Here is a 26,576-nt window from a genome sequence, read left to right on the forward strand (position 1 = left end):
CAACTCTACAAACTAATTACAAAACCACACTCCAGCTATGTCCTTTTTCTGCCTTTCTATCACTCAAGGAAAGGCAAATTTGTGTGGCAAACATTTATTTTAAGGCTGAAGGCATGATGTTCCCCTGCTTTCCACCATGTGAAATTCCTGTGCAAAAGGAAGATGCACAGCTAGTCATACAAATCTGTCTCTGCATGCAGGGCTGTTTCAGGCAGCTTGTCATGTTCCCTGAAGGGTTTCAGATGCACAAAGGACAGATGAGGACATCTATAATCCTGCTGCCTTCATTCTCCTACAGTGTAGAATAACACTCTTTGCATCAAGAACTTAAAACATCCAACATAAAAATCCGTGGCAGCTCAGAAGTGTCTAAGCTTCTACATGAGCATCCATCCATCAAAATTATTTTTAAACTCAGTTTATGTCTTTGGGGTAGATCTAAATGGAAGTAGTTTCTTATCAGATTTTGATTTCACAAGGGTACAAGTGCAGCCAAGACTATCTGAGACTCCATCTATCAGGATATTTGCCTGCTAATGCAGGGCACTCACATCTCCAGATCTGCTTATCCTCCTCTTGTCTACACAACTAAAAGATCTGCAAAACCAGACTATCTCTCATTGCTGATTTTCAGTCCCATAGAAATACAATAATTTATCTGACAGATCTTTAAACATGTTTCTTACTCAAAGAGGTTACAGCCCTGATCAAGAAATCCAGATCCTATGTGAAGAGGCTGTTTTGTCCATGTGGAACATCACTAAGTCAATAGGAATGAAAAATTAATCCACTTTCTAGAAATAAAATTCCATCTTCCTTAGAACCACCTCCATAATTTTTGGTTACTTCTGTCAAAATCATTTAAAGAAAATGATCACAAAGAGACTTTAAAATAAGTGAAGTGGTGACAGATTAATGTGCTAGGAGAAGAAGAACTGGTTAAAACATTATAAAATATGGCTCTTTTGATTGCTTGGGTGGTTTAATGGACATAGTTGCCATTTTAGCTGCTGGACACGTCCTGCTGAAGAGATATGTCAGATTCCCCCATGCTTACAAGGCAATTTTCCCAAGTAGATTGTGAAACTGAGAAGGTAAGTTCTTTACAATTCAGAGAGATCTGCCATTCAGCTGGAGAATGAGTATGAAGATAAGCAACATGCCAAGTATTGGAACTAACAATCTTGATTTCTGAGAAAAGCTTTTCTTGCTTTCTTGTTTCATTACTCTTGCTTTTGTCCTGTCTTGCTGTCAGCTGTCATGTTGTGGCAAAAAAACCTTAAAAAAATGAAAAGATCAAAACATACCTTCTCCCTTTCTGGTTGACTGACTGTTCAAAAAATCTTAATATCATAGGGAAAAACATTTTCTTGGTGAAATTTCCAAGTGAAGGCTGTAAAATTCTCACAGAAAGAAAAAAAATGTAGCTTTCTTTCTCTAAGACATGCTAGGATGTCACTGGCATCAGGAAAACCACTTTGATTTTTCAACTGGTTTATATCAGAGATGCAAACTGAACCTCTTTATCCAAATACAGACACTATGAACTGAAAAACATCTCTTTTCCTTCTCAGTCTGTGAGGTGCTGATAATCCTCAAGCAGCACAGAAATCCTGGGACTGCTCAGTTTTCCTGTGGCTAGAAAACCACTGCTCACTGCCCCCTGCATCTCTTGCTTGCTTTACACCTAAGAGCATCAGTGCCAAAGCAGCCACAGGGACAGAACCAGCCAAGGATGTGAAACCCAGAGATGAAGGATCAGCACAACTGCAAACATTCCCTGCAAGAACAGAGTTAACAAAAATGGAATCATTTCTATTTCAGACAGAGGTGGTGAAGGAGTGACCAAGTGAACTGGTGTAAAATCAACAGCATTTCCTGGAGTGTTTTAGAATTGCAAGGCATCATTTTTTTAAATTCAAAACTGACACTAATTTGGCTGTGTGGCAGTCTCTTATGACTGTCTAACACCTTTTTAAGCTTATAAAAGAAAACAGCACATACTGCCAAAAACTCTGCTTACTTTAATAAGAATTAATACAAAAAAGAGAAGTTTCACAGCCTCCTCTGATGAGCTGCTGTGAAGTCTGCAGGCAAACAGTAAATGCACAGCTTCACCTGCCCAGTGGGAACCAAGGCACTTGTCTTATAATTTGTATAAAAATCAGAAAATGCTTAGGAATCTCATGTACATTGTGACAAGTACTGCAGGTGTCAAGGAGTCTCCAGTTCCATGCTACTGGAAATCTCACACACCTATATGGAGAGAACTATGAAGCCTCTCCCTACATTTTTCTTTCTTTGTTGACCTTTGCATCAGCTGAAAGTCAGGCTGATGGGACACCAAGGACCTTGGTGCCCTGATGATGAAGTCTGAGGGACTCAGAGACTGCCAGAAGATGTGGTGCTGGCAGATCTGGTGATTTCCCTGTGACTTTCCCTCTGTTTAGTGCTCCCCCTCGAAGCCCTGCTTTATTTACATTACAACATGGGAGTTTCAGCTGTCATTAAAGAGCAAAGGGATTGGTCCTGTTTGGACAACAACAACCCTGCAGACTCCAGAATCAAAAAGGGAGGACTAAAAGACCTGATAGCTCTTGCTTAGTGAATTTCATGTTTTTGAGGTGGTCCCAGGACCATGAGGCATTGTTGGTGCTCCCTGCTGAAGAAAGCCCTTGGACACCACAGGGGAATGAGATTTGATGTTCCTTGGAGGACTGAGGAGGAAGGACCATGAACCAACCACAGAGGGTGGGAATATCAGCCTGAGCTGCCAGATTAAAACATCCCCAGGAAAGCCCATCCCCAGGATTTCTGGATCTAGAAACACTGCCAGAGGAATTGTTTTTCCCCAGGCGTTTCTTTTCTTGGGCAAATTACATCCAGGAGGAGAGGAGCATGAAAGGGGAATGAAAGAAACCAAGCAGAAAGGAATTAACTGTACTCTAGGCACTTAGCTCAGAAAGGATTTGCCTGCAAAGTTAGCTGAAGGACTTGGATCTCAGTGTTCCATGCCAAGTAGCCCATCCCTACACTGACTATCTTGGGCTCCATTCAGCAGTGACATAGGAGTCACTGTTTCCTTCAGCTGAAAGGATATTTTCACCTGCTTGCACTAGGGGAGAATACAAGTTCTTTTCTACCAGAGCTGCATGAAAAGGAGTAGAAAAACAGATTTTGTAATAAAGTTGTTAAGATCAAAGCAAACCATCTTTCTCCATAATCGGATTGACTCTTTCAGGCTTTTGATCTGAAGTATGACACTCAGAATTTAGCAGACAAAGAAGCCATCAGTTAGTCAGGGTGCTGAGAATCAGAGTGAGGCTGAAATATTCTAACACTTACCCTCTTCAAATTAATCAAACCCTGCGGCACGAGACCAATTTCTTCTACCCTGCACATACATTTATTTCCCTCCCAAAACCCATAAAGTGAAGCATTTAATATGACCTTTACTCATCCTGCTGGATGCTTATTAGTTGAAAATGTTGGTAAGTAATGGTTCCCAGAGAAGTAAATGTTTATGCTTGCCTAAACCTAGCCAAGGAAATTTTCTATGGTGGAAAAACTGTCTCACCATGTAGAGTGCCATAACCAGGAGGATATTAATAGAAAGAAAAATATAAATGCCTACTTGTTTGCAACTCTGAATTTAACTGTTAGGTTGCCAGAGCAGGGACAATAATTTCTCTAGAGACACAGAGCCAAACCAAGTGCCAAGGACAAAACCCTATTTCAAGTGGACTGTTTCATAGGAGCCCAATCCTGTTTCTGCCCAGCCAAAACACACCAGGGTTTTTAATTCCAGTGTTTAGATACTTAAATAGCAACTCCTGCTCTCTGCTGTGCAACTAAAGCAAATGCATCCAATTTTTTTAGCTTAAGGAGACATGCATACTCTGTTTGACTGTGATATTCACTGCTGGCAAGTTTGAGGCCACCTCTCAGCCTGTGATTTCTGCATGGGAAATAAGACATAGGTGCAAGTTTGCATCTCAACCACCCATTTCACCATCCTGGACACAAGTAGGATGTACCAGAGAAGTAAATCTTCAAATACTGCAACTTGATTCACCAGAACAATCCACTAGATCCCCATGATAGAGCAGGCAAATGGCTGGAGCAAGAAAACACCAAACTTTCTCCCAACTGGATGTCAGCTTGCAGCAAAATTACACCAAATTTACTGTTCACCCTTTGTGTGGGTAGTGCTGAGCAGCTTCCCTGCCTCCCCCTCACCAGAATATCTGCTGCTGGCTGGGCTGGGTGTTACCTGTGTGAATTTCCAGGACAGATCACCCCATTCCAGCAGGGCACCACGAGGGATGTGGCAGCAGGGAGTTGTCTGCTCTGCCTCTGAAGGTCTGGATACCCTGTCACCAGCCATTCTCATCATGGAAGAGGGACATTTTCATTGTCACTGTTTCCAAACCACAGGCCTGGTCTGCCAAAAAACACTCCCAGTCCAACCTAGAGGAGAAAATAAAGTGAAAATCACTGCTTAGCTAAAGTAAGGACTCAGCTTTGCAGAATTTTGACAGTGATAGAATTGGAGTTAGGAAGCTCTATTGTCTGAGCAGAGTTTTGTTTTGTCTCTTCTATTTAGAAAAAAATGCCAGTCGTGTTGGTTCTCCCTCTCATTTCTTAATCCCAGGAGATATTTTTACAAAAATTAGACTTTTGGTTCTTTGAAGAGCACCCACACCACCATGCTGTTGCTTGAAATCACACAGCAATAAATTGAACGGTGGCAAAAGAAGAGGATGACTGAAAGTGCAGGAAAATACTGGATTATTATGAAATTTAATGAGGAATATCACAGCTGTTAATAAAGAAAATAAAAACAGCCTGGCTATTTGGGGAATTTCCTCATATTTTTTCAATGTCCACTTTAAGTGGTTCTGTCAGTGCCATTTTTTTCTAATTCTTCTTCCTAAACTCCCATAAAACTTATAAAAGTTTTAAATTCTCAGAATAGGCTCTCATGCACATTCTAATATATCCCATGTTTGTTTGGGTTTTTTTAGGAAAGAGAAATAACAGGAAGAAGCATTATCCCCATTTTACATAGCCCTGCTCTCAAGATTTTTCTGTAGCTAAGTAAAAATATCTGTCCCGATATGAAAATTCAGCAAAACAAGGAAACTGCAGATGTTCAGCAAAAAAAAGCATGGAATATTTTAATGTCTGCAGATGAAATTATTACAGGGTGTGAAGATTAAGTTCTGAAGTAATCAAGAAAATAATTACTCGAGGTCAAGCACTCTGAAAGAATCCAGCAGCAACACGTTTAAAAGCAGACAGCATAAATAACAACAGGATTGTGCTGACCCAAAGGACTGTCATTTGTTCCATTTAACCCAACTAATTTTAATTGGACTGTGCACATGAGTAAGAATTAGGGTCAGCAGGATTAGACTGAAAGTTTATTAAAGGCTTTAAAGGCTTTATTTTAATAATAATAAACAGAAGGGCTTAGGAGAATAGGAGGGTTATTGTGACTCTGAGCTGGATGGAAGTCCATCACCTAAAAAAAACCCCAAACCCTACAGCAACAGCTATTTGCAGAATAAAAGTCTTTATTCCTTTAAAATGAAATTAAAGCCTAGAACCATTTTCTGCCACCTTCTTGTCTAAGTATGAATCTTATAAACAAATGCTTGAAGCAATCTCTTTTAAAGGAGGCTCAAACACTTGGAAATTGAAGGTGCATTTGCAAGGTTTTTTAATCTTTTCTTGCCTCACCACAAGAAGTTTTTCACCAAAAGGCTCCTTGGCCTTGGCCTAGGAGGATCCCAAAATTTGGGGTTTTTTTTTCCTCGAGCTTTAATTTATAAAAGATGAGATAATAAAAAATGTAAACACTGCAGCAGCTCAAAACTCCATCACAAATAGTTTGTGATGGCCCTTCTGGAGTTGCATATGAAAACAGGCACTTCACTGAGGAGGAGAACAAAGTCAGCTGCACTTCAAACCAAAGGAAGGCACAGCCAGCACATCTTACATTTGATCAACACTCTCAGTGCTTCCATCCAGCAGACAGTTTTGGTGCTAATTTTATTAACATTCTCCTCTAAAAAGTCTGAAAGTCAGAATTAAAGTGGAAATGTTAATGAGCAGTGTCAGTTTTTGTATAAGCCTCAAGGTTACCTTACTTTGGTAAGCTGTGGGAGTGTAACTGAGTTTGCAGTCACAGCTGGGGCAGTGTGCATTTTTTTCTACACACAGGAACACACAGGAGCAAAGACTCTGCTCCTCAGGTTTGTTCACACAGATCTAGGAATGAGCCAGAAGAAGGTGCAGAGACAGGTCATGTCTGGATGCCACACTACTACTCAGACACCTAATTTTCACTAGGTGTGGACCACCTCTGGGTGATATGGTATAAAGGTTACCTGAGTTACCTGTCTGAAGCCTGACATTCTGTTTGTAATCTCTTAAGAATGTGCTAACTCAACCTGTCCAAAGGCAGCACACCTAACACACCTGCAGGGAGCCCTGACAACTGCACTTTCTGCTTTAAAAAACAATAAGGTGCTGGAAATCATTGCAAGAATTAGTAACTTCTTGTAACATTTCAGTCTTGGCACAAGCTGCCAACAAAACACATCTCACTGTATCACTGTTATTTCAATAAAACCATTTTCATCCAGTGGGAATCTTCCTCTCTTTTACCACCCAAGGTCCCCATGGCTTTTCCTCTTCTGGAGTGATGCAAATCCTCACCCTGCCAAGTTCCCTTTGGTCAGGAGTCTCTTTAGGGTTGGGACTGGTTTCTTCTGCTGTCTGTTTCAGGAAATAACAGGCTTCAACTCACTGTCTTCTTTCTTTTTTCCCATCATGAGCTGTTTGCAAATGTGCCTTGACACAGAAACCCAGCACTAAAACAACACAGGCCAAACACAGCAAAGCCAGCATCAGGAAGAGCCCATCTCTCAGCTGGGCTGGGCTGCAACCCCATGGGAGTTGCTAGTCCATAGCCAGGGGTCAGCTCTGGCCCCTGTGAGCCCTTCTGGGGAGCAGAAACCCACCCAACACAGAGCACTGGGATCCCTTTGGCAGAACAATTCCTGAGATCAGGGAGAGCTGGCACAGGTGGGAGTGGAACAGGATGGAATCCACCCTAAACTCCTGGTGCAGGGACAAAATGACCAGAGGGACTTTTAGCAGTGAATGTGAGCTGGGAAATTTGGGAGTCCTGCACCTGCTGCAGGTGGCATTGCTCCTGCTCCCCACCTCACTCTGTGCTCAGAGGGGTGAGTGGGTGGCAGTTCTGTGACTAAAAAGAGATAATGTCAGGCAGTTTTATGACTAAGAGATAATGTCAGGTCTTCCTGAGAAGTGATGCAGCAGAGTTTGGACATGGCTTGGTTCTGGGCTGGGGCATCTTTGAGCTCTGCAGGTCCTGCTGGCTGACACAGCTAACACAGACACAGGAGACCACAGCCCTCAGCCATCCCCCAGCTGGGTTACAGCCAGCTGCTGCTGCCACTGCTTTGAAATCACTTTCTACAAGCACTCTTCTCAAAACAAACAAACAAACAAGCCCAGCAATAATCTTGCAATGGATAAATGCATAGATAATATGTCAATGGATAGACAGCTAGAATCCTTCGTGTGGAGTGCAATGTTTAGGTCTTCTGTTCTGCTTCCCTGTTATTTTTGTGCTGGAATTAAACAAGACCTGACTGGCTTTATTATTTTGTTGTCTAACCAATCTGCTGATTAGTCTGATTAATTATACAATTATCCTTCAGCATGACTAATAGTTTTGTCATCACTGCACAACTTGCAGTAATGTTTAATTTCTTCTTAAAGAACAACAGTAAAATGATTGTACTTTAGGGAATTAGTAGTTACCCATCCTTTAAAAACTAATAAAATGAAGCCTGGAGATGGAAAATTAATTAAAATGGTTGACAGGCTCTATCTTAACTAGGCAAAGATATATTATCCCATATAGCAATAAGCAACAACAACAACAAAAAAATAAACTGTCTGTGATTCTACAAGCAAAAAATCAGATATAGCACATCTGGGTTCAATCCAGATAAGATAGAATCACAGTGAAAGTTGCTGGGATGCAGGTGCTTACAAACATACATGGTTTTTCAGCTGGCAAAGCACCAGCCTCAGAAGTTGATATTTTCTTGGAAATATACAAATAATAAATAACTATTGAGATCATGTCATTAGGGTTTGTTTGGCTTTGGGGTTGTTTTTTGGGTTTTTTTTTTTTTGTTTGTTTGTTTGTTTTTTTGTTTTTTTTTTTTGTTTTTTTTTTTTGTTTTTTTGTAATAGCCTTCAATGCACTGGTTTAATGTGCTTTGCAGAATTATTTAGGAAACCTTAGCTCCTAAAGGTGTTGCAGTACTGAACTGCCTCTCAAACAGATAATACTGCATATTTAGCAGGCTCATTGGCCTCAAATGTTGTGACTGTACTAAAGAGTTACATTTTCAGCCATTCAAGATATAATCAACCCTTTGCTAAAGTGCATAAATGTCACTTGTCTGAAACCATCCTGGTGGACAGTCCTACAGCCATTACTGGAGAGAATTTTCCACTCTTCCACTCCACTGATCAAACATGTTTTCTCTAAGCTCACCTCCCCAGTTCCATTTTGATTTTTGTGTCAATGTTCCCCAAGACCATCTTATACCCATTTCCCCAAGGGAACACATAAAGAAGGAACAGCAAATTAAAGGTCCATAAAGCATCTGAGGTAACTAAGATCTCCTCACCAAAATGCACAGAGCTGTGTTTTCCTTAGAGGAGCAGTCAAGTGACTGCAATCAACATCATCCTTTATGAATTTATAAATACCTCCTGGCTGTTGGTCTAAAGTGTGCCAGAGAGGGGAGAGATAAAGGCTCTGCTTGCCAGAGGCTGTGATGTTGGTCAGTCTCAGAGCAATGGAAATTTTCCTCAAGATAAAACCAAACCTCAAGCCAAAGTTACTGCAGTTCATGGGCATCCCAACAACTACAGACCTTGTTTGAAAAAGCTGAGGAGAGGTCATAATTCCTGGGAGAGAGCCAGGTGGAACCCATCATTTCCCAAGCCAAGTGTCCAGGGCCATGATCCCTGCAGGAATCCAGGACAAGGACTGGAATTGCTCAGCACTCTACAGCTTCTGCCAAGGCAGAGATCAGAGCCCCATTCTGCTGTCACAACTCAAGGGAAGTCCCTGTTGTGCTCAACAGGAATTTCACAGCTGATCTCAGAAACTGGGTCATGGCTTTGCTTCTCAGAGCATTTGCTATTTCTGTGGAATTGTTTTGCAGTTTACTGGCTCCTGATATCTCCTGTGTGACCCTCTCAACCTCTGGGGCCAGGTCCTTACCAGGTCCTCAGCAGCTGGCAATGCTGCACCACCTAAAAGTTGTGTTGTGGCTGTTCTGGTTACAAGGTGAAACCTTTCTCCAATGCAGATTCCTCTGTGTATGTCTGCCCAGGCATAACATCATCACATTTTACTTGCTTATAAATAACCTTCATCACTAATAAGAAAAGGGTTTCAAAATTAATTGATGGCATACACCAATGTAACACTCTTCTGCTTGGAAATCCTGCTCTAGGATAGATCTCTCACCACTGCTAAAAACTTCAAAACCTTTCACATCCAACAGCAAACATTTCTGCTTCTCTCCTCTGGGGGCTGACCTGCCAGGGGTTTTCATGAAGAACCTGATGGCTCTTGAGTATCTGTCAACACTGGGGGTGAACTTCCTGAAAGTGCATCTTGCCATCCTGACAGACCCATCATAAATCTGGAATCCATGGACAGGGAATGTCCTAGAAGATTTAAATATGAGCACAGTCCTGTGTAAAAAGCTTGGGCAAACTCCATTGACTTGATAGCATAGAAAGATATTAACAAGTAGCCAAACCATCTTTTCTTTCCCAAAACTGGGATCTGAAAACTCATCGTATGTGAATGATGAAATTTGCTGAACATCCTCTGCAGGATGAGGTTCAAAAGCCAAAAAAGTTTACTTATAATCTTGCCTAAAACTTGGGTAAGCTGGGGTAAAGCAGTTCAAAGCCCCTGTCTTCATCCTCCCAGGAAATCATCACCACAGGAAGGACCCACAGGGCTGTGTGGGGCAGCACTGCCACCAGGTCCCTTGGTCAGGGCAGATGGGTTTCTCAGGAAAATCAGCATGACTGAAAAAATGGTAGCATCAGATTTCCTGGAGACAAGTGTCTCCTTGGAAGCAACTACCAAAAGGACAGACATCAGATGCTTTGCCATACTCCTCCCCAAGAGCACATTGCTTAACACTATTAGAGCTTATCTGAACTGCAAAGGAGCTTTTTGCAGCTTCAATTTAAATAACAACACCAATAATAACCGAGGATAGCTCTGATTATTCTTGCTGTCCTGCAGAGATCCCATTCCTGTTGTCACTTGTGGTCAAGTCATGTATAACCAGAGCTATATTACTGCTGCTTATTACTTAATTTTTATACTTCATAGAAGTTTGAATAATTGTTAATCCTCACCAAAAACATATATTAAAGAAGAATTCAGGCTTAGGGCAGCACAATTTACTGTGAGGACGTGGGTAGGCACTGTGGTTGCCAGAGAGCTGTGCTGCTGAAAACAGGAAATAACACATAGTTATCAAAAAAAGAAAAATATGCTATAATGAAAAATGGTTTCTCCTTTTCCAAACTGGCTGTGTTTGCCCAGCTATGCCCAGAGGAGGGAGGGTGTTGTGGTGGGAGCTGCACCCTCACCTGGAGCACCACACAAGAGCCATTTGGCACAAGTCAGATTCTCTAATCCATTCTCCACTGACTAATAAACTAAGGAGAAAACTAAATCAAACACATTCAGTCAAGAATGCTCTCAAGCTGTTGGCCTGAAGAGTAAGTTTATTTGGGTGCATATTATTTCTGGCCTGAACAATAATTTAAGCACCTGGTATAAATTACTCATTGGTAGCTGCATTAATTCCTGGGGCTTTTCTTCTACCTTAAGCTAACACCAAGAAGAAATGGCGGAAGAATAACTCACTTGTTTCTGGGCAGTGTTCTGTGTTCTCCTTTTGCCCCTTTTCCCCAGTAGCTGTTTGGCCTCCCTGGGAGCCAGAGTTGCTGGTTTCTCCACATAAACTGGAGTGTGGAGCCTCCAGGCTGGAGCCATCATCTGTCAGGAAAGTCCCATCACTGCAAGCAAAGAAACCCAGGTAAATATGCAGCACAACACACCAATTAACACTTTTAATTACACCACAGACACAGCAAAACTTGTGTCCTTAATTTGGAAAAAGGTGCATGCACTGCTTTAGAGCCTGCTCTAAAATATGTTTAGAAACTGGCAAGTTAGTGACAGGCAGCTTTGTGCTTGAGCATCAGGACCTCCCTTCAGCAGGAAATATTCTGCAGTTCTGATGTATTCCCCAGGCTTGCTCAGGCAAAGACAATGAAAGGATGAATTGCCCCTTGTATTTATGGGTGCCCAGGGAAGACTTGATGTGGTCTAAAAGGGAAATATGAGCTTTTCTCCTGTCTTACACAAATTAGCAGGGGAGTGTCTCAGTTTCCATTCTTCAGCACGTTACACTGAGGGGGAAAATGGGAAGAAGACCCATTTTAAGAAATTACCTTGCCAGAGTGAGCCCAATTTCATTGTCTGAAATGCCAGGACAGAGGAAATACAATGGTGTAAATGATGAGGAATGTCTGCAGTGAATTTGGCCTACAGACCTATTTATGCTTGTTGGGGGTGGAATGATATAACAGTAACCTACCTTCAGTTGTGGAAAATAATGTCACCACCTCTGGCCCAGGCCCCATGGCCATTATTTTTAAGAGCAATAAGACCATCGATCATGGCAGGAACTCATGGCTTTTCAGGATCAGCATCTTAATGTGGGCAAAACCTGAAGAAAGAATCTTAGTCAATGCAGCACAAAAAACACAGGAATCAACTTCAGACAGAGGCAGTAATGCCCAGCAGATCTTTCTTGTCTTCCAGTTATTGGCATGGTGGATTTAAAGAGGTAATATGCCCTGAATCAGAGTCAGGCTATTAGCCTGATTTCACTTTTGAGCTTTGCTGTGAAGCACAAAACAAGAAACATTCATAAGGACAAAATTCTGGCCCAGGTGAAGTGAGCAGGTGATTTCTCACTAGACACCAATGGGCCCACAGCTACTCCTTAATTTGATTCAGTGTGATTTAGAGGCATAGAAAATATCTTTCCCAAGTCACTCAGATCCTTGTGTAGATGTCCTTACAGGGTCCATTGAGAATCTCTCTGTTGATGCTAGAAAATCAATTAGACACTTTCAAGAATCTCATTCAGCAGGGATAACAGAGTAATTGGAGCTGCTCTCCTTGCATATGCAGACCAAACCCCCATATGCTTCTGTGTCTGCTGAAAGAGAAGCTGCCAAAAGCAAAGAAGATTTTTCCTGGGAATTGGGTGCATCTAAATTGTTCACAGGCTGTTGCTTGCCACAGTGGCTGCTAATGGTAGATCTGTGCTGTGTTTGGAAAAAAATATCACCATTGCTTTCTTTGAGTCTACCCTCACCTCCTGCTTCTTCCAGCTGAGGTACAAAGGCACAAAAGTGTCTCCTTGGTGCCCAAAGGGGTGACCCTGGCAGGGCAGTGTCACAAGGGACACACAATCATCCTTTCCTTTCAGACTTATGGAAGCATCATATCTATAGGGGATGATGGAGGGGGGAAAAAGCCAAGGCTTGACCAGGAGCAGCAGCTGATTTCTCTCAACTTCCTCACACAGACCCACAGTGAGGGAGAAAATGGCCTTAATTTACCTGCTTCCACTCTGTGAAAGGAAGCTCAGACATTTCAAAGCAGCTGACAAAAACCTTTGAGGCTACTTATTTTTCTCATTAATCCCAGACCAGTCTCAGCAGCCTCTTACATCACCTTTCAGATATAAGTTCTTCTAAGCAATTAGTAATAAATGTTACAGTTTACAAACCCACTAATGCACTAATGGGATCTGGATCCCTTTCCACGTGCTTCACTGCTTAGTCCTCACAACCCAAGTGCATGGGTGTCCTTTTTGGCCAGCAATAACACAAACAATCCAGTGCATAGCTATGGAATAGCTGCCTCTCCACATCAGAGAGAGCTGGTGTTTTTTTCATACTCTCCAGCCATAATGAGGCATTAATGATCTGCTAAATGCAATGCAGAAGCCAAGATGCAGTACAGCTATCCAAAACAGAGCCATGCAGCATGTGCTTACCTGGCATTATCAACAGTGAGATGCTCCCTGGGATCCTCAGCATTGGCTCTTGTTCTCTTTACTCCTTTTCCAATAAACAAACCAGCCTGGAAATGCACACGCCTCCAATTAGTTTAACAGATCGCTCAAGAGGGAGCAAAATCCCAGATTTTCTCAATGGATGTGGGCAGGCAGTGCTGCAGGCACAGGAGCAGCAGCAGCCAGGCTCTCTCTCCCTTTTGGTGTCCCTTGGCCCTGCTCAGCACGACATCAGCACAGGATGTGGCTGGATCAGGACACAGCCTGCCCTGCCATATGTTATGCATCAGCATCCTGGGCTCCCTCCTGACCCAAGCAAGGCTCTGAACTCCCACTCTCTCTCCCTCGCAGAAAGCAGTAAGGGACCCTGCCAAGCTCTTGATAACTTTTTGGAAAAAGAGTGTTGTTAAGAATTAAGGCTTTAAATAACGAGTGACGAGTCCCCCGACAGTCGAGAGAGAACACGAGCTGCTGCAGCCAACTCACAGCTTTGGGCTGCAGCAGCTGCCATGGACCAAGATGTAAAATATACAAAGAACAAAACCAGTTTCAATCTAGAATACTGAGAAATAAGTTTAAAATTATTTTTATGTCTTACAGGTTATGTTTTCATGTCAACGATATATTTGGGGGAAAGTGGTTTTGTTGGAACTACCCTTGAATTTTTGGTCTTATTTTCCAGAGGTGATGAGCAGTCATTGGCACAAATAATTTTCCTCATCCCCTTACACCCTGGCATCACTGTGGCCAACAGCAGAGCTGAGGGTCCTGCCTGTCTCTCCTCAAATCTCCCTTTAAAGTAGGTGTACTCATAGCCTGGGCACATTCCCTCTAACACAGCCACCCCACTGAAGCTCCAGGAATGGGACCTCCACTCTCCTCAGCTCCCTCTTTAATATCCAGAACAAACAGAGCCCCCAAAAGTTGATTGTGTCTTGATGCAATGTTAAAAAGACCTTTATCAAAAAGTGAGACACCCACAAGCATCACAGAGCAGCACACACAGCCAATGCCACACTGTAATATTGACAGGAGCATAAAGCCACCCACATGCCTTGGAACTGGTAAAACACTCCCAGGAGGGAATGTTCAGCCTGTCCCTCTGGATATCTTCCCTCAGACTGAGCACTGGGGAGCCAGTGGAGGAGGCACCACATCCCCACATCCTGAAGGACAAAGGGAGGTCTGAGAAATGGGGCTGTGCCACCAGTGGTACAGGTTACCTTGGGAGTCTAGCTTTTCACACTGTGCTGGGCAGATTTCTAACCTGAGCCTGGCCAACATGTGGCCCCTGGGGGACACACACCAGCCCATAATTCCTACACCTCCCAGCTTATCCTTTGGCATGCACAGTACATCCCCAGGGCACACAGAAGGGTTTTAAAAATGCATTTACTGTGGGTGAAATTCAGGTGGTTTATTAGAAAACAGCCACGTCTGTACAGGTATATAAAATACAAACCTGTTTTGGGTAAATATAAGAGATAATAATAAGGAGAGAACATGTATTATTCATATATAAAAATTTAAAATTTTATTGAGCATTTAACTATTAGCTACTATTAAAAAGGAGTCTTTTCTAAGAGATATCACACATCATTTCCAGTATCAATTGTGAGAGAAATCAGTGGAGAAGTGTGGGCAAATAGCTGTTTTTAACTGAGACAAAGGTTGCAGAAATACATATGCAAATTTTATGTATTACTAAAAACTTATTTTCTTGACATCAATAAATAAGTGCAGAATATTTGGGAAGTGGAGGCAAAGCATAGCTCTGCCATTAAATGGTTTTACCTGAGCACCAGCTGCTGCATTCTCTATTAAGTTGTTGTTTGGATTTGCAATCCAGAACGTGCTGACAGCCCCAAAAAATCAAAATCAAAATGATCCTGTGCAGTTACCAAACAGGAAGGGATACATTTTCATAGCACTGCCCTGGACTTGAGCCACAACTCTCCTATTGACTTTAAAACTCCACACAACCTTTTAATGACACTCTTTAAGGAAAATAAACCATCTAATAATGTCAGACATGGTCATTTATGGAGCCACATGCTGAACCTATTGTAAATTATATGTGAACATTAACACAAAATCCATGTTCTGTTCAATGCAGCTGAAGGAAATCCAAGGGTTGAGGGATTTTTTTAAGTTGAGGCTTTGGAAAATATCTGAAAAGAGAAACTTCTGGTCTGTTGTTTGAAACTTTAGGTGCAATGGCAGGAGCTGGGGGTTCTCTATGTATTTATGAAGCTTTTATGTAAAAAAAAAAAACAAAACAATACCCTTGCAAGCTGCAAATGGCCCATTAAGAAGAAGATTAAGGAGATAAAATGTTGATGTTTGTCCCAGTAAGGAGTTTTTCTTCAGGGGGAAGATCACTAGTGGTACACACAGAAGCCAGATATAGCTATAAAAACATTGTCATCTGTTGTCTTACTTCATTGGATACTTACTTTTGTAAGTAATAAAGATCATATATAAAAAAACTGCTGACCTCCTATCACTGTGAGAGGTGCCTCCATCAGTCCTGGAGCTGACTCAAACTACAGGCAGTGTGCACAACCAAAGAAAACTACTCTGAGGAAGATTACATGAATAATTAAGGGGAAATTGCAAAATACTGGATTTGAAAATACCCTCAGCTCTCAGAGAGAATATTTGATTCAGTGTCATAGAGTAAATATCTACATAAAGATGCATAAAGACAAGTGTGTCTCACATGATAAACCAAAAAATCACTATGGTTAATCAAGAAATTTTTATGACTGCGACATTCCCAGAATTAAATAAGATATACTTTAAAATGCGCCATGCAAAGCAATTTATATTAACGAGATTCCTGTTCTTTCTTCTCCATTCTCAGAAGGTGCAGGGCCACTTCCTGTAATGATCATCTTGGGTAGAGATGGTATTTTACTATTTCAGTCTATTTAATATTAACTGACATGCTTGGGGATATGGCATTAAACCCTAATTTGACCAAAAGGACTTAGCACAAGCCTCCTTTGATGTACAGTCTTATGAAGATAAATTCAGAAATCCTTCTTTTAAATGTAAATATTAAATCAGGCTGGTTAAAATACCAGCTATTTGTTCCTAAATCTTACAGAAACCTTAACTTTGTACTCAAATGATCCCTGTCAGCATTTATATTCCCTCTTCAGGCATACAAAATTCCTGTTGATGTCAGTTATGTCTGTGCAAGACTGCAAGATTAACTAATATTAACCTACTTGGTTATTTTTGTATACAGAGGGATACTTGAAATAAATCCATTTTGTGGAATCATATCCTGTAATTTCCCCTTGATGGGCTGAAACTGTACATAACATCTGGACTCACAAACAGTATAGTCCCCATAGGTATATATATAATCTGCTGGATTTCATTGTTTTCCTGGCAGTCACCCCTCAAACTTGTCTTCTGCTGTTCCTGTTTCTGCCTCAATGAGGTGTCCAAAAGAGAGTTAAAAATGAGGCACAGCACAAGCAGGTACCCAGTTCCCCTGAGTGTTGAAAATCCACCTACATATGGGCACAGCACCTTGGAGTGAGCCACAGGAGGGTAACAGAGACCTGACACTGAGCATGTCCCTCCCAGCCAGCTGAGTCTCATAAAAACAAATAGGAAATGGATTTAGGCAAAAATGCAAGTGTCCCTGCCAGCCTGCTAAGATCAGTAAGCCTGGCTGCTTCCACCCTCCCAAATGGTGGCCAGGAGCTGTGCCAGGGGGGCCATGGAAGACTGGGTTTGGACAGAAAACTGCAACAAACTGCTCACTGTTTGAGACAGCATCTCAACTGTAGAGCTTCATTTTTCTGCATTTAGCTGCAGTTTGGCTAATTGTGCTTCAGATGGCTGCATGAAAAGCCAGGCTTGTATCCAAAACCAGATCTTAGCTTCAGTTAACATGACTAGTCCCAGCTTCAGGCTTGCATGGCAGCCCTGAAAAGTTACACACAAAACTGCAGTGATCACTGTCTGACCAGGACTGATGTGATTACAAGATCACCCACATTTGCACTCAGAGATGAGGGTCCATGCCATCAGAACAAAACCCCAGTAAATGATCAATTCCAGTGTATCAGTGACAGGAGACCCAGGCCTGGAAGGGCACCCACCTGCAGCACTGTCAGTGACATTTTACTGTGTGTGTCCCCAACACAAGCTGCAGCCCTGCTGCTGTGGCCAGCACCAGGTGACTAAGATGCCCCTGAACACTGAATTATAAATAGCTCAGCAACACAATATAGGTGCCCTTTATGCAGTGCAACGTTAGACAAGGCAGATGCAGCAGCCTGCACTCGGCTGACATGTGCCCAGCACTGAGCACAGCCCAGCCTGCCCCAGCATCCCCAGGCTGCTGCTGGCTGCAGAGCAGCAGATGGAGAAGGGGACAGACAGCTCTGCATGACCTGCACACAGCACAGCACAAACCACCCTGGCAATGTGCATCTAAAATTACATCCTTCAAAACCTCGGGATGGGAGGGGGGAACCTCCTCTCTATTTTACTCTGGAATTTCAGGATGTGGTGCTGAAGCAGGTATCTGTCTGTGTTATTTAACTGCCTTGCTCTGATATACACATGCTGTTCTCTTGAGCTACAAATTATTTTAAATTCTTTTAAAGCAAGGCTTTTTATTGCATTTTATCTACTCTTCATTTTAGTGACTATAGATCAAAGCCACATGATTCTTTCAAAGAGTCACATATTTAATTTTTTACTGTGAAATCTTCTCACTGATTCAAGTACTCCAAGCCCTCGGGGTCACACAGCCAGGGCTGGATCTCTCTTGGATTCTTGATTGCACCCCACACACCCAGATAAACCCTTGAGTACCTCCCTTCTGATAAAGAGCAAGACCATACACCATTCTTCTAAAGACCATTATTAGCATAAGGCTTTCTTTTTCATCCCAGACACATTACTTCAATTCCAGAGGCGTGATACCCAAGGGGAATAAAGAAAGCTAAACTACATCCTCACATACTGGACAAGCCTCCTGCCAACCTAAGGACTCTGTACACAGAATTAGGCTCTACAGACAGAGAAAATTACAATATAATATAAATCAAATTTAGGATACATGAAGAGTGCTCCTGTGTTGTACAGGTCCTGTATTGCATTTTCATGAATACATTATTTCAGGGAACCCTTTCACACATGGAGCACATCTCTATTTTGTGTCTTACACAGGTTTTTCAGTTCTTACAGGACTAAGAAAAAATTGCCAGGAAAAACACAGGAGGTCAGGGTGTCTGCCTGAGCACACACCCAGTGAATGAGGAAATGCTCACAGACACCAAAATTTTGCTCAGGGTCCTACAGAGCACACTGGACATGTTGGGACTGGAGCAGGAATCTCTCCTTTCCAGCTGGGACACGTATGGCTTTTGTTGTGACCTTTTTTTAAAGTTCCTCTTCACAATGCCCTTGTGGATCTAGGTCAAAGCCAAGTTCCTGAGGGCTTTCCTGGCACTGAAGGGACCATTTGGGTTTGTTCTGCTCATATTTCATTCCCTTTGTCACATAAACATTTTGGGATATATTTCATGTTGTCATGATTTGAACAAGCCCTGTCTTTTTTATCTGATTGCAAATTAAAGGTCCATTGCTTCAGTCAGTTCCATTTATACTTCACTGCTTTAATTTTATATAAAAGTTGCCATTATCACAAACTGTCCAGAATTACCATGGCAAAGATTTTCCTATATCTGATCACACTATATCTGATAATATTAATTAGGCTGTTCTGAAAACCTGACATTTATTTCAAACAGCTGCACTACCAGAGGAACAGCCCTAAAACAAGGGAGAATTGGGAGATTTCTTGGGAAAAAGATGCCTTACTTCAATATTCTGATTTCTCTTTGCATCACAAATGGCTCTCACTATTTAGCCCTGGCAAAGCAAGGAACTGAACTTGTTACTAATAAAATATGTCTCCTACCAGAGTTCCACATATGGCAACACATTCAGAGAAGCAGGTGATGGGGTGCACATATCCTCTCTAATTCACATCCTCAGCCAGGTGAAAATGCACTGGGTAACTGCCCAGGATTTGTTGCCCCATGTATTTTTTTGTTCCACTCCTGACATGTGAACAGAGCTAAAATTCCTTAGGATCTGTTGAGACAAATGCAGATCCAGGTAAGGCATTACAATAGAAAAAGCACAAAAAGAAAAACAGGTTTTTTTTTTTTTTTTTTTCCTGATTCATTAGGCAACACTTTTTCAGAGTTAAACGTGGTCTGGTCCCAGGAGGAAGAGTGATCTCCCTGTTCCCACCCCAGCAGCCGTGTGCCAGAGCTGCACACCTACAGCCAAGGAGCAGCTGCCAGGCAGCATGTGCAGTGTTTAGCAATGGCAGTGACAGACCCTGCTCCTGCCAACTGCAGGAGGGGAGTGTTTGCCAGCAGGCTCTGTTTCCTGGCAGCCTCTACTGTAGAGGGATTTTAGCCCAGACCTGCTCAGCTCCCCAGTTTCCACCACCTGGTACAGGAGCACCCCTGGAACAGCAAGGCTGCACCTCCACCCAGAGCACGTGAGACAGCTGAGAGGTGGCAAAGCACAACAGGGTGAGACCAGCACTTCTCTGGGAGCAGGTCTGCTCTGCAGGAGCTGCAGTTTCATCAGTGACATCTCATGAGCTATCTCTGCACTGCCCTGCTGACAGCAGTGCTGCTAAAGAATCCCCTCAAAGGGTATCCCCTAGAGGGCCATGGTTTTTGCAAACATAGTAAAGAAAATTTGTCGTTGCAAGTCTGGTTTTGCAAGACAGGCTAACAAATTTCCCCCTTTTTCATAGACAAATATACTTTTTTCCCACACACACAATGGTAATTTGATGCTTTATATTGCTTATTTACAAACCAGGAAAGGAACTATCTGAAACACCTACAAGCAAACGTATTAAAAATTACTCACTTGAATGTGCCCTCCAAAATGTATCAAAAGAGAAAAACTGGCATTGATATCATCCATAACAGGAGACTTCCATTTCTCCTTGAATAAGTATATTTCTTCAACCTCAGTTCTCATATCAACACCATCTATGACTTCTCCAGTGTGAAGACAAACTGGGCTGCCTGTGGAAACCAGAAAACTTTTTACTCAGGATGAATTCCACATCTTTATGAATTGTTCAGAACAAGTGCACATCTTTCCTTGAAGCAATCACCAAATCTGGGCACATGCCAGGTGTTAGTATCTGATCCCAGAGGCTGCTACAAAGGACTGCTGCCTCTGGTAAAACTTTCAAGCCCCAAAATAAAATTAGGGCCTTCAGCTCTCATATGTGCCCTTAGGTTTATGGGACAAAAACTACTTAAAAAGACAAGTAAATGTAGAATTTAAAATACAAGACTATGTAAATATTTACCACAAATGAGTACCCTGATAAAAATATTTCATACCATCAGTTTTCACTTGATCATTTTTCCTCAGACAAGGAAGGAGATTAAACTCTTCAGGCTGATGCATAGAATAACCTGTACTGGCAGAAATGATACCAGGTCACCAGGTAACCAACTTGTGACTTCATCCACCAGATGAAAAATTATTCCTTTGGACACTTCCACTTTAAATCCATTATGAGGCACGCCTGAAAAATGAAGCAATCAATTATTTTTACAGCTGCACATGGCAGAATCATACAGTTAGATGAAGAGCATACTGATTTAATTCTGATCTAGATAACCCTGTGCATGATAGAAGTGCTCTAACATGAAATATGTCGGTGCCATCTTTTTGTAGAAAGCTAAAACACTACTTTTAGAGAGCACTTCTGTTAGCTTGGTCAACATCCTCGTGAGCCAAAGACTATGGTGTGATTATCATTGCTCAGATTCACAGCCACACAGGAAAAGCAGAGCAAAGCAACAGAAAACGAGCAGTTCTCAGGGAAGGCTGAACCTTTTGCCCATCCACTGAAGGCAGCTACAGTAAAACAGGTGCTGTTGTATGTGAGGAAATATCTCTAGGCTATGGCTAACCCTATTGTCCCATTCCAGTGATACTTCTGCTTATCTTCTGCTGTGGAAAGCTGATCCCCTCCGAGGACCCCACCAGCGCCCAGGACTGCCTGAAGGAGGCAGGGAAGGAGCAAACAGGTGACACTCCGAGCCCTCCACCCCGCGAAGAACTTGGGCAGGAGGGAGCGCACAGCATGGCACAACTCCCTTCCCTTTGGCACGGGAACACACTGCATCCCCTGGGGTACACACTGCATCCCCCTGAGGTACACACTGCATCCCCTGGGGTACCCACCGCATCCCCTGGGGTACACACTGCATCCCCCGGGTACCCACCGCATCCCCGGGGTACCCACCGCATCCCCCGGGGTACCCACCGCATCCCCCGCATCCCGCCCGGTACCCACCGCATCCCCCGGGGTACCCACCGCATCCCCCGGGGTACTCACCGCATCCCGCCCGGTACCCACCGCATCCCCCAGCCCGCGGCCCCGGCCGGGCCCCGCTCCGCCCCTCGCTCGGGACGAGCCCCCGGCGGCCGGAGCTGTCCATGGTGGCTCCGCTCCTGCCCCGCGCCGCTCCCGCCCCCGCCTCACCTGTAGCGCAGGAGGATGGAGCTGTGCCCCGGCGGTCCCGCAGCAGCAGCCGCGTCTGCGGGGTGAGGCTGCGGGCGGCCGAGTGCCCCAGGCCAGGAAAGCGCTGCGCCGGCCGCAGGTGGGTGTGGAAGCAGCCGCGCCGTGCCGCCGTCCAGGACGCGCAGGTTGAGCCCGGGCTGCCCCAGCGCCTCTCGGAGCAGCCGGGGCCGTGGCGGAGCCGCAGGGATGCAGCGCCTGCCCGGGAGGGTCCAGGAACGGCCGTGCAGCTCCGGGATGCCGCCGTGACCCACGCCCACGAACTTCTGCGCGAAGCCTTCCACAGCAGCTTGCCCGTACAGAGAGGCAGGGGCAGCTCCGAGCCCATGTGCCGCTCCCCGCCGTCGTGGATGAGGATGCGGAGGGCGCGCCGGGTGACGGGCGGCCGGTGGGGCGGTCGGTGAGAACCAGGTGCCGGGAGGTGCCGGCAGCACGGCCGGGACATCCCGCAGCACTCGGGGCTCCGGCGGATGACGAGGGAAGGCGGCGGAGCCCTCGGGGCGCAGGGCCGGCTCACAGCCCAGCCCGGCGGCTCTCGGAGCCGGGTCGCCACGGGGCGAGCTGCGGGCGGCGTCCGGGCAGAGCCCTGCAAGAAAGGAGCGGCGGCAGCGGCGGCGGGGTCTGGGGGCGAGGGGGAGCGGAGGGAGCGGTACCGACCTGGCGCTGCTGCGATCGCTGCTCCGGGACGGGTCCCGCGGCGGCACCGGCACCGTCAGCGGGTCCGGGGAGAGGGCAGGAGGAGCCGCGGCTCCTCGGGCTCCCCGCCCGGTCCGGGGCTGGCCCGCAGCCGCTACCTGCGCCCGGGGCCGCTGCCGCCCGCAACACGTGCGGGACTTTGCACGGAGACGGCAAAAGGCACATTTGCTCTGGATGGTTGGATGGTTTCGCTGGGGCTTTTTGTTTTTTGGTTTTTTTTTTTTTTTTTTTTTCTTTTCCTTTTCTCCCTTCACTTAACGTCGCAGCGGCGCAAGCAGAGCCCCCGTCCCGCTCCGCTCACCCGCCGGCGGCGAGCCCGAGCGGCGGCGCGGAGCGAACCCGGCGCGCCCCAAACTTCGCTGCGCGCACTTACCTGTCCCGACAGCGCCGACCGTGGGCTCTGCCGCAGCCTCTGGAGCTGCCGGCCCGGGCTGCGGGCACCTGGCGGGGCAGGCAGGCAGGGCCAGGCAGGCGCAGGCAGCTCCTGCTCCGCCGCTCCGGCTGCCTCCCCTCCGCCTCCCTTTTTATATCCATCTCCCAACCGCTGGCGGTGCCCGCACTGTTTACAGCGGCGGAGCCGCTGGCTCCTCCCAGCCGGGGACGTTCCCTCCAGCCCGGACCTATATCTGCGAGCGGCGCCCTGATGCCCCGCTGCCCGCACGGAGAGGTTTTCCCGGCTCCGAGCTCCGGGGCAGCGGCTGCTGGCCGGGCTTCTCTCGGGTCTGTGCCCCGCTCAGCAGCGCAGAGGATGCGGCTGGTGCCAGCTGTCTCTCCAAGGGCAGGGAGCTGAGGCACCCCGGCCCCCAGCTCCCCGTGTCCTAAAGCGGGGCTTGGCATCCCCTGGCGCTTCTTGGGAGGCAGCTGGTCCCTCTGGCACCTTCCCGTGCGGGTGTTTCACCCTGTACTGTCCTGGGTTTGGCAGATCTATGGACAGCACTGTAACCCAGCAGCTGCAAAAGTTCCCCTGACAGCGGGTGAGCAGAGAGGTATTTGCCACTTCACCCCCCATCAACCTGTACTCAGAGTCTGCAGTGAGGAAGAGGCTCAGAAACTGCTCTGACAAGGCACAGACACCAAAACTCCATGTGCTGGGGCTGCCTTCCCCGGCTTAGAAGATTCTCAGTGGGCATGGCACTGCCTGTCACACCATCACACCTATCACACCTGGCACAGACCATCAGGATTTAATGGTTTGTTTTCCATGAACCTCAACATCACATCTTTTCATAGACTCTGAAATACAGCACAACTGAGCTTCTGGATGGCACACAAATACAGGTATCTGCTTTACTGCAGCCACAGCCTCTGCCCCCCACCACAGGGTCATAATCTCTGATCTCCACTGCAGAGCCCAGCATCCCAGGGATGGGTGCAGGACAAGCCAGAAGTGGGTAGGCAATGGTTCCAGCACAACTCCTGCCCAGGGCCAAAGCCAAAGAGGTGCAGAGCCACAGGTGCTGTCAGTCTCAGAGACATTTGTGTGCCATCATCTGGTCAAACTGTTCCAATCTGTCACCTCTGAAATTTATTCTGGTGCAGGATTTCTTCTGAAAGAGGGCACAAAGACGCTATAGTCATGTTAATAAGGAGCAAGTGCTGTCAGACAAAATATGGGAACAGACTGGAAGCAGAGGGGGTGGGTGAGGGGCACAGCCATGCCCCTGCTCCAGGCAGCAGCTCTGGTGAGGGAGCAACATTCACTTGTGCTAAACAAAACCCATCCACTCTCCTACACCCGGTCCTGGGACCCAGAGAATTGCTGAATCTGAAGATAAGCATCCAGCCCAGGAAAACAAATCCAGATAACACTCCCTTGTTTCAATGCTCCATAAATACAGGGAAATGCTAGAGCTGCCACCTTTGCTACCAGCTGTTCATCTGTCATTCAGTGCTGGCACTTCTATTCCTGTCTCAAATAGCTTTTGTCATTTTCCTTCCAAAAAAGCAGCATTAGTCAGCGTTGTGCCTCCTCCTTATCTGAGTATGACACATATGAATGCAGGTCATGGGAAAGCAGATCAGTTACCAGAAGTATAGGAGGCTTCACTCAATTTTTTAAGAAAAAACTACTGGTGGAAGTTTCAGGCAAGACAAGGCAAATAAGTGTATTTTGACTTAAAATCACACTCAGTTCTCTGAACTCAATGTTTGTAGAAGTGCAAAATTTGAAGAGGACCTGAGCCTCTTACATAACACTGTTACTTAAAGTATTTACTTCATGCAAAAGATTTCACAAACTTGTAATCTAAATAAAAGGCATCAATAATTAATCTAACATAGCAGGGGTAAATGTAAAGCACTTTGGTTAGTGCTAAGCTTTTTGCAGGCCTTACAGAAAAATCAGCAAAGCCAAAATCTGCTGCTTACCTGGGACTTTTCCTGAAAAAGCAACCAAAATCTTGAAGGTGTGAGTACTGTTTAAATCCATTAAAGGTATTTTCTCTTTCACTGGTCTGAGGAAGAAAATTTCAGGCTAAAAGGGAGTGAACATATCACTGTTTTCTAAAGACTGCTGTCTCTTTTTAAGGTAAACACAGAAGCACCCATTACTATCTGTAGAGTGGTGTTTGGCTGCTGAACTCTTTCCCTTTCACTCTTTAGATTTCATTTTTCCAAGCTGATTTCTGTTTTGCAGCAGCACCAGAATGCAGTTTACAGCACAGCCCTCTGTTACAGGATGCATCCATAGTGTGAGAACACTCCTGAACACCTCACACCTGCAAATAAGAAATCATGACTAATGCTTACTGCCTCCAACACATGCCTGGTGCAGCTCTTCCTCACAAAAATAACCAACCTGAGCCCTCCTCCGAGTGCTATTGTGGGCTATAAACTGCACTTTACCTTTCTAACAAACAAAACCGGGTCATTTTCTTAATGGGCTGCCGGGGACAATACAGAATCTACCGTCCCGTGCCTTGGCACGTTGCAGTGACTGTGATGCTTTGCCTACAAACACAGCTGCAGCGTTCAATACCAAATATCGATGGCTGAGATTTTCACGGCAAGGCAAGGGCAGAGAACCAAGCTAATGTGAGTGAGTGGCCTGCGGGCACTGACTCGCGGGGCACAGACATCCCAGACAGGGACTCGGCTCTTGCACATGAGTGCAGGGAGGCTCCTCTGTAAGTGACTTTTTCCCGGGCACACTCCCTCGCTGGGCGGTTTCCTGTTTCCTTCGGGAAAGGAAGGAGGAACGGAGGCAGCATCCCCTGAGCCCCGTTCCCACGGGGCACTGGGGGCGCTCGGGGTAACTGCGGCCGTGGGGACCCGGGGACGCGCAGGGCTGGCGGCAGCTCAGACCGCAGGGTGAGAGCCCGGAGCCCCCAGGACACGGACACGGTGGGACACGGGGGGACACGGTGGGACACGGGGGGACAAAGGCGGGACACGGTGGGACACGGGAGCGCGACCCGGCCCTGCAGAGCCGCGGGCGGCCGGGAGGCGGCGCCCTTGCACAGCCGCTGCCCCGCGGCCCGGCCGGAGCGACCCGGAGTGATCCTGCACCGATCCCGGGCATCCTGCACTGACCCTGGGCATCCTGCATTGAACCTGCCCATCCTGCACTGATCCCGGGCATCCTGCACCAATCCCGGGCATCCTGCACCGATCCCGGGCATCCTGCACTGACCCTGCCCATCCTGCACCGATCCCGGGCATCCTGCACCGATCCCGGGCATCCTGCACTGACCCTGGGCATCCTGCACCGATCCCGGGCATCCTGCACCGATCCCGAGCATCCTGCACTGACCCTGGGCATCCTGCACCGATCCCGGGCATCCTGCACCGACCCCGAGCATCCTGCACTGACCCTGGGCATCCTGCACTGATCCCGGGCATCCTGCATTGATCCTGCCCATCCTGCACCGATCCTGGGCATCCTGCACCGATCCCGGGCATCCTGCACCGATCCCGGGCATCCTGCACTGACCCTGCCCATCCTGCATTGACCCTGCCCATCCTGCACCGCTCCCGGGCATCCTGCACCGCTCCCGGGCATCCTGCACTGATCC

General features: G+C 45.8%; 2 protein-coding genes across 3 annotated transcripts in view; both read right to left on the reverse strand.

The window, feature by feature from the left end:
- CEMIP (cell migration inducing hyaluronidase 1) overlaps window positions 1-23,210 on the reverse strand; it is a 99,653-nt gene extending 76,443 nt beyond the window's left edge. For both annotated transcript variants that reach the window (XM_056499932.1, XM_056499931.1), the window contains exon 1: window positions 22,937-23,210. The gene's annotated coding sequence lies outside the window, so the exon portion shown is untranslated. The remainder of the gene's footprint in view (window positions 1-22,936) is intronic.
- LOC130257497 (basic proline-rich protein-like) lies at window positions 9,664-23,400 on the reverse strand. The gene is made up of 9 exons (XM_056500052.1): window positions 23,106-23,400; window positions 22,937-23,004; window positions 21,832-22,811; window positions 20,678-20,865; window positions 20,190-20,350; window positions 13,239-13,324; window positions 11,763-11,894; window positions 11,027-11,178; window positions 9,664-9,798 (listed from the first exon to the last, which is right to left on the reverse strand). The coding sequence occupies exons 1-4, from the start codon at window positions 23,398-23,400 to the stop codon at window positions 20,853-20,855; spliced, it is 1,356 nt and encodes a 451-aa protein (XP_056356027.1). The 3' UTR covers window positions 9,664-9,798; window positions 11,027-11,178; window positions 11,763-11,894; window positions 13,239-13,324; window positions 20,190-20,350; window positions 20,678-20,852.
- Between the last annotated feature and the right edge of the window lie 3,176 nt (window positions 23,401-26,576).

Source organism: Oenanthe melanoleuca, chromosome 10 (genome assembly GCF_029582105.1).
Source record: "Oenanthe melanoleuca isolate GR-GAL-2019-014 chromosome 10, OMel1.0, whole genome shotgun sequence".
NCBI lineage: Eukaryota > Metazoa > Chordata > Aves > Passeriformes > Muscicapidae > Oenanthe > Oenanthe melanoleuca.

Excerpts from the sequence above, each read along its gene's own strand:
- LOC130257497 (XM_056500052.1), bottom strand. The coding sequence starts at position 23,400 with ATGCCAAGCCCCGCTTTAGGACACGGGGAGCTGGGGGCCGGGGTGCCT. Across the intron at positions 23,005-23,105 it reads CAGTGCGGGCACCGCCAGCG|GTGCCCGCAGCCCGGGCCGG; the intron begins GTTGGGAGATGG and ends CTGCCCCGCCAG. Across the intron at positions 22,812-22,936 it reads GGTCGGCGCTGTCGGGACAG|GGAGAAAAGGAAAAGAAAAA; the intron begins GTAAGTGCGCGC and ends CGTTAAGTGAAG.